This window comes from Panthera leo, chromosome F2, assembly GCF_018350215.1.
Source record: "Panthera leo isolate Ple1 chromosome F2, P.leo_Ple1_pat1.1, whole genome shotgun sequence".
In the NCBI taxonomy this organism is placed as follows: Eukaryota; Metazoa; Chordata; class Mammalia; order Carnivora; family Felidae; genus Panthera; species Panthera leo.
The window spans coordinates 67,041,913-67,057,956 of record NC_056695.1 but is presented as its reverse complement, the minus strand read 5'-3'; the positions used below and the strand labels follow the sequence as shown (position 1 = coordinate 67,057,956).

At 34.7% G+C, this 16,044-nt stretch overlaps 1 protein-coding gene across 1 annotated transcript in view; it reads left to right on the top strand.

The window, feature by feature from the left end:
• The window catches only part of TMEM65 (transmembrane protein 65), a 54,694-nt gene extending 39,163 nt beyond the window's left edge, over window positions 1-15,531 (top strand). Inside the window, exons 3-7 of the mRNA XM_042923398.1 lie at window positions 20-87; window positions 1,398-1,452; window positions 2,550-2,592; window positions 4,649-4,754; window positions 11,687-15,531. Of these exons, the coding sequence (XP_042779332.1) occupies window positions 20-87; window positions 1,398-1,452; window positions 2,550-2,592; window positions 4,649-4,754; window positions 11,687-11,788 (374 nt within the window). The 3' untranslated portion in view covers window positions 11,789-15,531. The remainder of the gene's footprint in view (window positions 1-19; window positions 88-1,397; window positions 1,453-2,549; window positions 2,593-4,648; window positions 4,755-11,686) is intronic.
• Window positions 15,532-16,044: the final 513 nt, after the last annotated feature.

Genomic DNA, 16,044 nt, shown 5'->3' with positions numbered 1-16,044 from the left:
TCTTTTTGGTGTTTTTCAGTATTCATCCACAATGCGATACCTTTCATAGGGTTTGGCTTTTTGGATAATGCAATTATGATTGTTGCAGTAAGTTCTTTCTTTCACCCCTTCTGTTTTGAGTTCAGCTCATGAGTTTGAGCCCCGAGTCGGGACTCTGTGCCACAGCTTGGAACCTGGAGCCTACTTCGGATTCTGTGTCTCCCTCTCCCTCTCCCCCTCCACTGCTTGTGGTGTCTCTCTCTCTCTCTCTCTCTCTTTCTAAAATATAAATAAACATTAAAAAAATTATTTAGAAATTCTCAAGCATCAGTATTCAGGAGGAAACCTAAGTCTACTTATGGCAGCATTGCCCAAGTATTAGAATGGAATTAGCACAATAGACCATAGGATTTCTTCTTTATTCTATGTAATAACCCATTAGAATAGTTTAATCTTTTTCATTTCAGTTTCTTCTGTTTAAAATAGAAGTAAAAATATGAGTCCTTCTTGTCTTCAGAATGGGATGGATGTGGAACGTCTGAAACTCTCAATAAATTCAGTGCAAATGCAGTAGAGCTAGAGCCTTTTGTTTTGCTGCAGCTCTATCTATTGTACAAGAAGCTGTTGTTGCTTATAAATGAACCATATATAGTCTCACTACTGAATGGTTACAGAACAAAGTGGTTATAAAGGTAATTTTTGAAGTCTGTGATCTCTTGGTTCCTAGAAACTAGTTTTTTACTCTGTTTTTGATAGACTAAATAACAATGATATCTATATAGATGTATCATTCAGAATTTAAAATTAGGTGAGTTGGTCTTCTTTGTGTTCCAAGAGGTAGGTTTGTTTGTTTGTTTATTTATATTTTGAGAGAGAGAGAGAGCGCGTGCGCACGCGCACACATGGGGGAGGGGCAGAGAGAGAGTGAGAGAGAGAATTCCAAGCAGGCTTCATGCTGTCAGCGCAGAGCTCAATGTGGGACTTGAACTCAAAAACCGTGAGATCATGACCTGAGCTGAAATCAAGAGTTGGATGTTAAACCAACTGTGCCACCCAGATGTCCCTGTATTCCAAGAGGTTTAAAGCATCTTTCTTTGTGGTTGGAAAATATAAATTCTAGATCTTTAATTATGGATTATATTGCTCTTTATATTATAATTGTATTTGTTGCTATTGTTTATTTCTCTGAAAGCCTAATTTTAATGAATAAAATGATACCGATGTTATTTTTGTGTGAATGCATATATTTAATAGTTAAGTGCATTACTATATTATATGTGAATATTTTTGCATATTTTATGTATATAATTTTGTTGCAATAACATGTTTAACTATTTTAACTTTTTATTATTACTTTGCTATTTTTTGTAGCCACTTCATTAATGTTTAAGATTAATTTCTTCGTAATCATTTTTCAGGGCACCCATATTGAGATGTCTATTGGAATTATTTTGGGAATTTCAACTATGGCAGGTATTTAATAATATTAATGTTATTATTCCATTGTCTGTATACTTATAAAACATTTCAGTAGGTTAGTTTTAGAAGATACTTAATCTGAATAAGTTTACTCATTGAGATGTCTATTAGTTTATCTCCTTAATCCTATTCTTCTAATTCTTAATTTTGTATATGTTGCACTTTTCCTGAGAAATTTTAGGTACTTTATGTTAGCTAATGGGTAATAGTGCTGTACTGCCTATGTTAAAATAAGTTTTTCTCTTTTTTAAAAGTTTTTTGAAAAATGTTTTTTAATTTTTGAAAGAGCGAGTGAGCACGAGTGGGGGAGGGGCAGAGAAGGAGACAGAGGATCCAAAGCAGGCTCCAAGCTGTGAACACAGAGCCTGATGTGGGTCTCGATCTCACGAACTCTGAGATCATGACCTGAGCTGAAATCAAGTCTCCCACCTAACCAGTTGAGCCACCCAGGTGCCCCAATAAGTTTTTCTCTTAATTCAGTGTTATCCTAAAACCTTTTTACCCTTATTTCTACTGTTATTTATTTTTAAGGGTAGAAAAATCAAAGAAGGAAATACAAGTTTAAAAATCTAATTTGGTTCTATTACCTTCTTTCCCTCAGTTACTGCTCTATTTTTTATGATGGTGAAATTTGGGAATGGTTCAGTGGTGTGTTTATTATGTAGAAAAGTATGAAGTAGATGAGTTAATAAAAGAGACATTTCTTCTCTATATGATTTTCTTGAATTTCAGACCTATGCATAAAACTTTTACTCTAACTTCCAAATATCCAAATTTCCTTAAATATAATGAAAGATAAAACTACAAAATATTGTATGGGTATTGACACCAGAATGGAAACCGGCTGCCACAACAGAAAAAAAACCCACTACTTGATGGAAGTACAGCACCGTAATCTCGAAAGACTTGTGTTCTATTTTGAAATCTTGACTCAGAGCTATCCAGTGAGTTACTTTGGATATAGTTGTTGTGGTTTCAGAAGCTGTGATAACTCTTCCAGATCAGTGCTTTACTGATGAGACAGTGATGTATTATAAGGATTTTTCTGATTTCCAGATGACAATTCACTTATCCACTTCTCAATTTTTTAGCTGCTGCTTTGGGAAATCTTGTGTCAGATTTAGCTGGACTTGGGTAGGTCCATTTATTCATTCATTTGTGCATGTGTGTACTGACCTTGCTCTCTTTCTCTTCTCCATTCTTTAATTGAGAAGAATTAAGAAATGGGATATTTATTGGGTGTGTTTTCAAACTAACGTTTTAAATTTATTTTTTCTAAATGAGTGGTGCTAAATCTTTGGTGTACATCAAATATGAATGCCTGGGTTGCATTTCAGAATTAGGGACCTGAAATTTGTGTTTAAAATCCTTTCAAGAGATTGATACATGCAAAAAAGTTTTCTAAGATGACCACAATGTAAGCAGAGTTTAATTTTCATTTACTGAGGTATTTATATGTCTTTTATAGACATTTCCAAGGCGAGGCAGGATTAATAGCAAGAATCCCCATCATTATTTCACCCCACCCTTCTCCCACTAAGCCCAAAGATAAAAGATACGGCTCAAATGTGAGGATACTGACTGGGCATGTTTTCCGGAGAGAGGAACTTTCAAAAGGCATAATGGCTGGAGCATATGTGGGAATGGCCAGAGCATTACAGGGTTTGGCCAGTTTTCGCTCCCTTTATTTCATGTGGCAGGAATGATGAAACAAAGTGAGGATGTCTACTTAGAAAAGGCCAGCTTTTCCTCTTTCTCTCTTTACATTCTCTCTTCTGAGCAACACGTGGCCTGGGCTTCCTCTTGAGCTTGAGGAAGCCTGGAAATTATAAATTAGACTAAGGTGATATTAACTACTGTGATAAAGATACTCTCTTTTGCCCAGTCTTTTGGCTCTATTTCTTCCTTTCTTCATGTATTAGAGTGGTCAGTTTTGAGATTTGGGTTTGGGTCTAGTGGTAGTCTACTTAGCCCTATAATCTCAGAAAAGGCAGCTTCATAAGTGACCTGACCCTGTCTATTAGATTTCTGTACTGGAGTTTGGGGCCAAAGCTACTGTTAAACACAAAGTTTCTTTGCTTCTGGGCCAAGGCAGAAATTTTATATTCCTGGGATTTGTGACATTAATTTATAATTATATCACCCCTTACACGTTCCACTTCTCCATTTCCAACATTAATGTTAAAAATGGTAATATTAGGGGCGCCTGGGTGGCTCAGTCGGCTAAGCCTCCGACTTCGGCTCAGGTCACGATCTCACTGTCTGGGGGTTCGAGCCCCGCATTGGGCTCTGTGCTGACGGCTCAGAGCCTGGAGCCTGTTTCAGATTCTGTGTCTCCCTCTCTCTGACCCTCCCCCGTTCATGCTCTGTCTCTCTCTGTCTCAAAAATAAATAAACGTTAAAAAAAAAAAAATTAAAAAAAATAATAAAAAAATAAAAATGGTAATATTAGAATTTAAAGCCGTTTAATTTTAGATTGCATCATGAAACAGTTCTTTTTGATTAGAGATAAAGATTTTGTTGGGAGTCTTTATATTTAAGAACTATTTCTCCTCTGCCTTTAAAAAATATCATTAAATAACAGATACTACATTTTATTGATTCTTAGATATACAGATTAAGGTTTTTTTAGAACTTAATATATCTGCTCTTGGGATCCATCTTATAATTGATGTATGCATAGATTAGTTGGCAATTCTTTTTTTATTACAGTTCATAAAGTAAGTTTGTATCTGATAAATACTTGAGATGGCCTTGAAAATTCAAGTATATCAATCTTAGTATATCAATCTGATAAATTTTGGAAATTTTTGCTTTCTGGTGACAGTTATTAATTTATATCATATGTTAAAGTGCTTTGCTTTGAATTTGGAATAAGCGCATAACTGTTAATTGCTGCAAAAATTTTTTATATACTTTGAATTGGTCTTTTTAAAGTAATTGTGGAGAATAATTGCTCTAAGGCAACGTGTTTACCTGTGTATCGAATATATTAATACTAAATATTTTTAAGTTGGATATATTTATGCACAATAAAAATGGAAGTTGTAAAAAACATTTACACCATTTCTGGAGTGCCAGTTACAGGTGTGAAATTATTTGTTTCCTTTTGTAGTAACTAGTTCATTATCTTGAGAACATTTGTGTGTCTCTTTAAAAACTTATATTCTGTCCTTCTGTTTTTTTAAAGACTTGCAGGCTACGTTGAAGCTTTGGCTTCCAGATTAGGCTTGTCAATTCCTGATCTTACACCAAAACAAGTGGACATGTGGCAAACACGTGTTAGTACACATTTTGTAAGTACTTTATATGGTTTATGATCATGAATTCAGGTAGCCAGACCAAGACACTGGATAGTTCAGTCCTCTGAGAAATTTGAGACCAAATTTATTTGAGGGGAGTTTTTTTGTTTTTTTGTTTGTTTGCTTGTTTTGAGTGGAGTTTTTAACACAAATTGTGTAAGCCTTGGCAGTTTTCAGAGAACGGTAATTTTGTATTGACTCTTTATTTTTTATAGTGTAACTGACTTTTGAAGTATTCTTTATATGATTCAGGTAATGTTAAGGAATATCTGTCATGTGCTAGAAACTGAAGGATATAAAATGAATATAAACTAGTTATTTTTACGAATTGTTTAGGTGTAACATGTAAACAAACTATAATGTGGTGTGACATATGCAATTATAGAATTATGCACTAGAAATAGCATTAAGTAAGAATATTTTGTGGGGAGGAATTTCTTTTGGTGGGAATATTTCTTGGCAATTATTGGATCTAAGCTGATTTTTGAATTATTGATGAGACATTAGAGAATTCCAAATACATTGACTAGCAAGTAGAAAGGCATGATAAAAACAGGGTATGTTCAGAGAAAGTAAGAAATTAGGCATTGCTGGACTATAATATGTAGTAGTTGAGGATAGAAGCAGCAGTAGAAAAACAGTATTGGAGAAGTAAAATGGATCAGACAGGAAAGACATTGTATAAGCTATGCTGAGGAGCTTGAATCTCATACCTAGCTGATGGAGTACTAGTGAAGAATTTTAAGTAGGAAGGAAACTGGATGGATCACAATGCTACTAATTAAGTCAAGAAGAAAAGGAGGAAGAACAAGTTAGTAAGGGAAGGTACTGAGTTCTGTTTTCAATAAGTTGAATTTGAGACTAACAGGACATTGAAGTGGTAATACTGAGTAGGCATTTAGATTAAAAGTGAAGAGTTGGAGAGATCTGAATTCGAGATGATGAGTATTATCAGTCATTTATTCAACAAATATTTATTGTTTACCTACTATATGTCCAATACATATGTAGGAGTTTTGAATATATTGGTTAACAAAACAAGGTCTTTTTTTCTGGTAGATCTTACATTCTAGCAGTGGAAAGAAGACAATTAAAACAATCTGACAAAATGTTTAATGTGTTAGAAGTCTGCAAATGTTACAGGAATTAAAGAAAAAAAGCAGAGCAGGATTAAGAGGTTGGGAGTGCTGAGATGGAGACAGATTGCAGGATTAGATAGGAGGGTTACTGTAGGCCACACTGAAAAGGTGATAGTTAAAACCATGGGGGAAAGTGAGATTAGACAGGGCACTGGTTCCCCCCAGGTGTGATGCCAGGGCCAACAGGATCAACATTACCTGGAAACTTGTTAGAAATGCATATCTCAACCTCCTCCTTAGACCTATTTCTGTAAAAAAAATCATGTGTGTGTCTATATCCTGCAATTCATAAATAAATGGAAGTGAGACTAGCTGGCTAATGTCGGCCAGCGTTGTTGAGGAATCAGGATATTCTAACATTCTAGCAGCTTGGCTTAACATTTTAGCAGTACAGTTGGGATCAAAAGAAGATTATTTTCCTGGGGTTTCTTCTCATGTAATTGGTAATTCTGTTTTCTTTCTGTATTACAAGCAGGTCCATTCCCCTCTTCTATTATAAAAGCACCTTAGTTATTAAACTAGCATTTATAAATACATTTTGTGTGTTTGTATATTTTGCTAAATCTTCCACCAGTATATGAAGTGATTCTGTCCCTTAGTTGTTGACTCTGCTTATTTTCTGTTAGGGTCAAATCTACTCTGTAACATAACATTTGGTTAACAAACAGCCTGAAGTAATTTAAGTTAGTGATCAGTAATTCATTCATGACATAAGCTAACTCTGAAATTTACCCGTAATACAATATATGCAAATACACATGCAGGTTCCTGTTGATACAGGTTGTGTTTTAAAACCTCATTTATGATTTGGCTGTTTGAAACTCAGAAAATATTTTCTTACAGAACCATATTACAGATGTACTCAAGTTCTTGGGTTAGTTCCAGTGTAGTTAATTATAGGGCCTAGACTATCATAAGCCCTGATAACTTTTCTTTTCTTTTCTTTTCTTTTCTTTTCTTTTCTTTTCTTTTCTTTTCTTTTCTTTTCATGTTTATTTATATTTGAGAGAGAAAGACAGAGCACGAGTAGGGGAGGGGCAGAGAAAGAGGGAGACACAGAATCCGAAGCAGACTCCAGGCTCTGAGCTGTCAGCACAGGGCCTGACATGGGGCTCAAACTCACAGACCGCAAGATCATGACCTGAGCTGACATCATGACCTGAGCTGACGGTTGAGCTGACTCAACCGAGTGAGCCACCCAGGTGCCTCATTAACTGATTTTTCAGTGGAAAAATGTTGCCTGAATCATGGAGCCAGAAAAGGATATCTCACTTCTTTCCTCCCTCTCTGCCCTGTTGACTTTACACGCCATTGAGATGATTGGGTTGGAACTCATTAACTGGCAATCCTAAAGTGAGTGGGGAGGAAAGGCTTGAGTTCCACAGACAATATATTGTAACAGGCATTCTAACAAATGGGTGGAAAGTGGACATGGAGCCTGTTGCCGTGGTCACTTCATGTATATGGGGAAGTCAGGAATCTAAAATAAAATATATTCTATGCGTATATAAATAAATATAAATGAATACAAACTTGAAGGTCAAAATAAGGGTCTAGGATTAACTTTTTCAGCATCAGGAACGAAGAAAATTTCTGCTTATTAAAACTCTGTAGAACCGATACTTTTCTAAGTGGGGTGCTATGAAAGTGATAAACCTATTAATACAAAGCATGGACATACCACCACCACTATCACTACCCCCACCAACAAAACCCAAAAATAATAGACTTGAAAATTTTTATGCAAGCTGTTGTCAAAACATTAGTGGCTACTCTTGAAATTTATTAGAAAAACTGTAGGGTCTGATAGATAAATTGACATTGTTTGGGAAAATGTGTTTTATTTTAGTCAAGACTTTGGATTGGGTAGCTATCATATACCTGTAATGTTTGATAGAACTTAGTTTATTTCTTTGCTTTTCTGTGTATAACTAACTGGAAGTTCCTAGAAGAGAGAGACAGACTGCATCTAATTAGTCTTTGTCTCATTGGTATCTAGCACAGAATTTGGCACAGAATAGATTCTCAATAAATGTTTGTATGAAGAAATGAAACTTAATTGAAAAGTATTTAACCTTGATGGTCATTGTAGAAATGCAAATTTTAAAAATTATTTACAAAAATAAAAATTTTAGATGTTTATAATGTGGGTATGGTTGTAGAAAAATTGATGTGTGTATATACATACACAGTTGATCCTTGAACACCACAGGGGTTAGGGGTCCCAACTCCCTGTGCAGTTGAAAATCCACGTATAACTTTCAACTTCCAAAAACGTAACTAGTAATAGTTTACTATTAACTAGAGGCCTTACCAGTAACATATATGGTCAATTAACACACATTTTGTGTATTATATACTGTATCCTTACAATAATGTAAGCTGAGAAAAAAATGTTGCTAAGAAAATCATGAGGAAGAGAAAGTGCATTTACAGTACTGTGTTGTAAAAACCCGCATATAAATAGACCCATACAGTTCAAACCAGTGTCTTTCAAGTGTCAACTGTATTTCAACTGGTATATATGAATTTGCAGTCAATTTTGCCCACAATAGACAGCATGGCATTCATTACCCTATGAATATGCACAAGTATTCATACTGTTTGATTTTAAATAAACCATTAGGGAAGAACTATAGACAGAAATGTTTATTGTAATATCACTTATAATGGTGAAAAAATAGCAGTGATTTTTAATGGTGTAAGGAGAGCTTTAAGCAAGCAGATTGTGGGCTATCAGTTTAGGGGAATTTAAAAGTTTTTATATTAAGATTATGAAACACTTTGGAAAAGAGCTCATATAACATGTGTGGCTGTTAGGGGAGGGGTGGGGCAGAACACAAAGGTACGTTTCCATAATGGTTAGACCTACATATAATTAGGTATACATGGGGATAAATATGGAAAAGGAATATATACAAAAAGGAGCACATTCAAATCTATTGAGAGTATTTGGTGAGGTTTTTTTTTTCCCTATTTTCTTCCTATCTTCAGACATGAAAATATATGTATGATTTCTAAAAAGTGTTTTTATACTTGAATATTTCTTTGGTGATATTTCGTGGCCATTTAAAAAAACTTCCTAGTTGCATTGAACTTCAAATATTACTTGTTCTAGAACCTTTTTGTAGCTTATTATTTTTAATTGAAGTGTAGTCGATGTATTATATTAATTTCAGGTGTACAACATAGTGATTCAACAATTATGTATATTACAAAACAAGAAGTATAGTTACCATTTGTCACTATACAAAGTTACTATAATATTTTTTACTATGTGCTGTATATTTTTACTATGTGTTGTACTTTGCTTCCTCATGACTTATTTATTTTATCATTAGAAACTGTACCTCTTATTGCCCTTTACTTATTTCACCTATCCCCCCACCTCCTTCTCTCTGGCAACCACCACTTTGTATTCTGTATTTATGAGTCTATTTCTGTTTTTTGTTTTGTTTTGCTTTTTAGATTCCATGTGTAAGTGAAATTGTAGGTTACTAGTCTTTTTCTGTCTGACTTATTTCATTTAGCATAATACCCTCTAGATCCATCTGCATTGTTGCGAATGGCAAGATTTCATTCTTTTTATGAGTGACACTACATTGTGTATATTTGTGCACATGTGTACATACACATATGCTAGTATACAAATGCATGTACATGTACACATATACGTGTATGTATACATATGTATCCACATGCATGTAGGTATGTTTGTGTATGCATTCACACACACACACACACACACACACACACACACACACACGCTACATCTTCTTTATCCATTCATCTATCAGTGGACACTCAGGTTACTTCCGTATCTTGGCCATTGTAAATAATGCTGCACTAAACATAGAGGTGGGTATATGTTTTCCAATTCATGTTTTTATTTTCTTTGGATAAATACCCAGCAGTGGAATTGTGGATCACATGGTATTTTTATTTTTAATTATCTGAGGAAGTTTCATTGTGTTTTCCATCGTGGCTGCACCAATTTACATTCCCACTGACAGAGCACAAGGGTTCCTTGTCTCCACATCCTCACCAATATTTGTTACTTATTGTTTTGTTTTGTTTTTTAATTTTCAGTGTAATTAACATACAGTGCCATATTAGTTTCAGGTGTACAATGTAGTGATGCAACAATTCTATACATTACTCCGTGCTCATCGTCACGATGCGTGTACTCTTAATCCCCTTCACCTATTTCACCCATCCCCCGCCCACCTCCCCTCTGGTAACCATCTGTTTGTTCTCTAGAGTTAAGAGTCTATTTTAAGGTTTGTCTCTTTTTTCCCCCTTTGTTTGTTTGTTTTGTTTCTTATATTCCACGTATGAGTGAAATCATATGGTATTTGTCTTTCTCTGACATTTTGCTTAGCATTATACTCTCTAGCTCCATCCATGTTGTTGCAAATAGCAAGATTTCATCCTTTTTATGGCTGAATGATACACACACACACACACACACACACACACACACACATACATATATACATACTACATCTTGTTTATCCATTCATCTATCAGTGGACACTTGGGCTGCTTCCATAGTTTCGCTATTATAAATAATGTTGCATTAAACATAGGGGTGCATATATTCTTTCAAATTAGTGTTTTTGCATTCTTTGGGTAAATACCTAGTAATGTGATTACTGGATCATATGATAGTTCTGTTTTTAATTTTTCGAGGAGTCTCCATACTTTTTTCCAGAGTGGCTGCACTAGTTTGCATTCCTACAGAAGTGCAGGAAGGTTCCTTTTTCTCCACATCTTTATCAATGCTTGTTTCTGGTGGTTTTGATTTCAGCCATTCTGACAGTTGTGAGATGATATCTCATTGTGGTTTTGATTTGCGTTTCCCTGATGATTAGTAGTATTGAGCAGCTTTTCACGTGTCAGCCATCTGTATGTCTTCTTTGGAGAATTGTCTATTCCGGGTCCTTTGCCCATTTTTAAATCATTTTGGGTTTTTTGGTGTTAGGTTGTAGTTCTTTATATATTTTGAATATTAACCCCTTATTGGTTATATCATTTGTAGATATTTTCTCCCATTCAGTAGATTGTTTTCCCATTTGTTGATGGTTTCTTTTGCTGTGCAAAATCTTCTTAGTTTGAAGTAGTTTCTAATTGTATATTTTTCTGTTTGTTTTTTCTTGTCTGAGGAGACAGATCCAGAAAAATGTTGCTGAGACTGATGTCCAAGAGATTTCTGCCTGTGTTTTCTTTTAGGATTTTTATGGTTTCAGGTCTTACACTTAGGTCTTTAATCCATTTTGAGTTTATTTTTGTGTATGGTGTAAGAAATTGATCCAGTTTCTTTCTTTTGCATGCAGCTGACCAGCTTTCCCGGCACCATTTATGAGACCGTCTTTTCCCCATTGTGTATTCTTACCTCCTTTGTCATATGTGGCTTACTTTTTAAAAAATGTTTATTTATTTTGAGAGAAAGCATAAGCGAGGGACAGGCGGGGGGGGGGGGGGGGGGGGGAAGAGAGAATTCCCCAGCAGGCTCCAGCTGTCAGCGCAGAGCCCAGTGTGGGGCTTGATCTTATGAACCTCAAGATCATGACCTGAGCTGAAATCAAGTCAGATGCTCAACTGACAGAGTCACCCAGGCGCCCCATATGTTGCTTATTTTTATATTTAAGTTATTGTGGTCAAAAGAAATGCAATTACAGTTGAATTTTATAATACATAGTAATTGTTTATCATAGATACTTAGGCAAGGATTCTTCTTTTAGGGATAAAATAACTTTCAAAAAATGTTTTCTTTTGTTTCCTTAGGGCAAAGCTGTTGGGGTGACTATTGGCTGCATTCTAGGAATGTTTCCTTTGCTTTTCTTTGGAGGAGGTGAAGAAGATGAAAAACTGGAAAAGAAAAATTAACTCTCTTAGAATATCTATAAAAAGATGTAAACTATTGTACCTCAATTACTAAATATGCTGTCACAACATTTAGGAATTAAGACAATAACAGTGTATAGATATGGGATCAAATAATTCAGCATGTATTATGGAAAACACTAACTTATTGTGGCTTGGTTTTCTTAGGACATCTTTTTAAAAAAAAATGTTTAGTATCATTTTGTGTAAATTGTTGAAATGCTTTTTCATCAGTAGCAGTCAACATTTTACCTTTTTCTTTACATATCAAAATATCATTTAAGTATCAGTCGTTGGTGTACTGTACTCAGTTGGGGTTTGCCTATTTGTTATTTCATGTGTGTGCATGCACGAAAGGGTCTTCTGTTGTGGCTGTTGTTCTCTAGTTACAATTCAGCCTTGAGACTTTTTTCCAAATTATGGACGATATTTAATATAAGTTAAAGGTTTTTCTTTTTACTCTATTTGGCAACATCAATTTTGTACTGTTTTACAGTAAACACTTAGAATCATATAATTTCAGTCACCTTTTTAACTCATTCTACTCAAGATAGACCACACTTCAAGCATTTTAAGTATCTGTTGCTCATTTCAGTTTTCTGACCTCACTGTCTCAAGAGGTTAATCAGAATGAGTAATTATGTGGTGTCCCTACTACATAAAACCACAAATGTTAATAAGTGTATTTTCAGTTGATTTTTTAACCTTTAATTTCTCAATTTTGAATTATTACCTGGTGGTTTCTAACTCCTTAGGGGAAGAAAATGATTATTTTAAGGTCTTTTATAAATGAGGAGTATGGAATTAGGGTAAAATAAGGGATTTGACATGACACTTGGAAATTAAGAGGCTAAAACATCTTTTTAGAGAAGAAGAAAATGGGAACTGTCGAGAAGGCTTATGGTATAAGCGGTAAAGTTGTGGTGTTTAGAGGGTTAATGAGATACAAATTATATTGTTTGGGATGGATTTCTTTTCCCCCAAAGTGTCTCCTCATCTGATTTGAATGAATCTGAGTACCCCATACTCATAATCCTGAAGTCTTGTCTCATTTAGTGAATTTTATTTTGGGATAACTCACTTTGAGCTAAAAACTACATATTTTATATTTTGACTTTTTTTGCTATGAATAGTCTAGTAGTCAAAAGTTACGCGAGGAGAAATCTTTGTTTTTTGTCTTTTTTCTTCTTTTGTGATGTTCAAATAATATTCTAGGTTGAAATTACTTATGTTCAGCCTTCTATATCTGACATACATAGTATAACTATATATGAATCATAAATTTTAATTTTATGAACCTTTAAGTTTGTTAGCATATGGTCTGTAACACCATATGCTAAAAAATTACTCTTGACTTGTTAAGAGTAAACACATCATGGAGGAGAAAAACTGAAGTTAAAATTACTGTTTGGGCCACTGAAATTATTTATATTGCTAAATAGATACAAATGAAGGGAAACTTCTAAGATGGCTGTATTTACAGCTACCTTATTTTGAAGTTTTATTTGCACATGATTACTTTGACCTCTTATTTTCAGAGGGGCTGCTTTTTCCCACAAAGCAGTTTGTCCTAAATTATGCTCTGTGAATTTCAAAATAATTTAAAGGTGTCCTTCAATCATAGGTTTTGAGGGAAAAGAAGAAAATAAATCATATAATGTAAAAATATATAACATTCTTATTATGTACAAATAATACAATAGTCTCATTTGATCAAATTAGAATTACGAAAGTTGACTCCTTAAACAGAATTGTGGTTTTACCTTCCACCTAGTACTACACACACCCCAAAAAGAATTTCTTTATTACTTCAGCTGATAGGATTTAAGTGCTTATTTAAACAGTTTTTTTTTTTTGGGGCGGGGGGGTAAATGTTTAAGTGCTTTTGTTCCTAACTTGTATATTGCCAGTCCTTTCTGTTTTCTAAAAAGTATTTTATTGTGGTGCTTAAATTTTCTTCTTATTAATTAAATCCCATATCCAGAAACCTTGCCTGTGAGTATAGAAAGGGCTTTTAATTATTGGTTTCCACTCTTTGCTCTTGGAAGTAGTCCTACAGAAGCTTTCAGCTTAGCTGAATGTCTGCAGAATTATTTAAGGTGTCAAAACATAGTATATATAGCCTTCATGTTGAAAGATCTTTTAATTTATGGACATAATAAACATTCGAATCATTCAGATAATTAGTTTTCAAAAAATGGAGCCCTTTGTCCTTAACTTAAGTTCACATCTTTTCAAGATCTTATTCTACCTGAGTATTGGTGCTTTGCACAACGTGACTTCTGAAAAATGGTTCCCTTTAAGATAATGACGTCATAAAATCATTGTTTCATGGTACTTGTCACAAATAACCTTATTTGAGATTGAAACTGGAATCTTATTTCTCATATTAGCTATTTCTTTGTTGGAAGCACCATACCTATACTTAAATGGAACATGAGCTACTTTAGTACTGTTTGTTTGAAAATCATGTTGTCTGTGTATTACGATTTATTGACTTGTTGATGCATGTAAATTGGGTGCATTTTGTTGCCACTGTATGTTAAATGGTGACCAATGTTTTTACAAAGGAATTGAACAAAAAATATCTTTTAAGAAATTTGGAATGTGGTTTTGATTTTGAAATTTGATTTTCTTCCTAATCTCTGAGGGAGGGCCCTGGTTAATCTGTCACTAAAGAAAATAGGTTTAATAAGTGCAGATTTTGTTTTTTTACATGGTTGTAGCAGTGTCACTGACACAGTGAAATGAAACTATTTACTGCCTCACTGAAATCCATACTGGAGATCCACTACAGATTATGAGAGAAGAATGATCCTATATTGAGACAATTTGACCTTTAATAGGATGTCAAAAATAGCACTAGAGAGATCAGCATAGATCACACTGATGGGTCTTTACAGCAGAGATATCCAAGCTTTCTGTATAGTAAGGCTTCATTTATCCTTTTCTGTAGGAAGTGAATTCTGAAGGTGATGGAGGTTTATCTTTCACACGGAAAGTTTGTGTGAACCATTTTGAAGTAAATCTTCTTAATTTTAGAATTATATTTTCTTCTCTTCTTAAAAGAATGTATGAAATGTAATGTCACCCTTTCCTTAGTGGCTATGCGTGACCCCCATGGACATTATTGTGCTGTAATGCAGTGCCTCAGGAAGACTTCCATTTTCCTCCCATCCTTTTCTTGCTCTCACTTTTGGCAACTGCCTTGTCTCTCTAAGCTGCCACTTCTCATCTGTGTGGACTTGGCACCTAGATAGACAGTCTTAGGCTATGAAACCTGAGTAAGATGATGATAATAATGTCAGCTCCTTTTTACTAAGCACTTACTTGCTGCCTTGTAAGGATTTTAACACACTTTATCACATTTAATCACTTTAATAATGATGTTAAGTTGGTGCTATTATGATCCTTATGTTATATTGGGTAAATTTTATGTGGAGAGGTTTATTTGCCCACGAGGTCACTACTAATAAGTGGACTAGAATCCAACTTTGTCCAAGTTCAGAGCCTGTGTTCTTAGTTACTGTGCAATAGGGCATCAGTTGTATGGACTTTGTAACATCTCTTCTCTGCTTAGGTTCCTTTTTTACCTCCAGATTCATGGAGTCATTTTCTTACCTATAATCTCAAGGTTCATTGAAGAAATTCTGTCTTTTGGGGTGCATACTGTGTGCTCAGAACTATTCAAGGAACTGAGCAAACAGCCGGAACATCATCATCCTCATGAAGTTTATTCTGGGGGGTGGGAGGGGGAGGACATCGGTGGGGAAAATACACACTGAAGTATGTTTTACGTCAGACAGTGGTAAGTTCTAGACATAAATGAAACAAAGCAAGGAGCATGGAAAGTATTGGTGATCATATCTAGGGGGTATTTTTATCAAGTGGTCAGGTTAATGCTTTCTGGATAAGTTTAAATATTAATATTTAAATATTAGAATTAATACTCCCTGCATATTTGCTGACAGCCATAGAGGGAAATGGCCCAGAAGCCTGAGGAAGCTACCTGGGGATTCCAAAAGTCTGTGGATAACCCATCTGCAAATTATTTAGGGTGTTTATGGTGTGCTCCTAATGAAACCTCACTAACAGATCACTTGTTTTTACCAAAGCAATAAATGCTATTGGTATATGAGTTGTAACACTGAAATTGGTTTTTCTTCTCTAACTTTTAGAAATGGAGTACTACTTAAAGTGAGGACATACAACGTTTTTAATTTTGAAGCCCGGGGCTTTTAGGGTCTTCTGATCTTGTG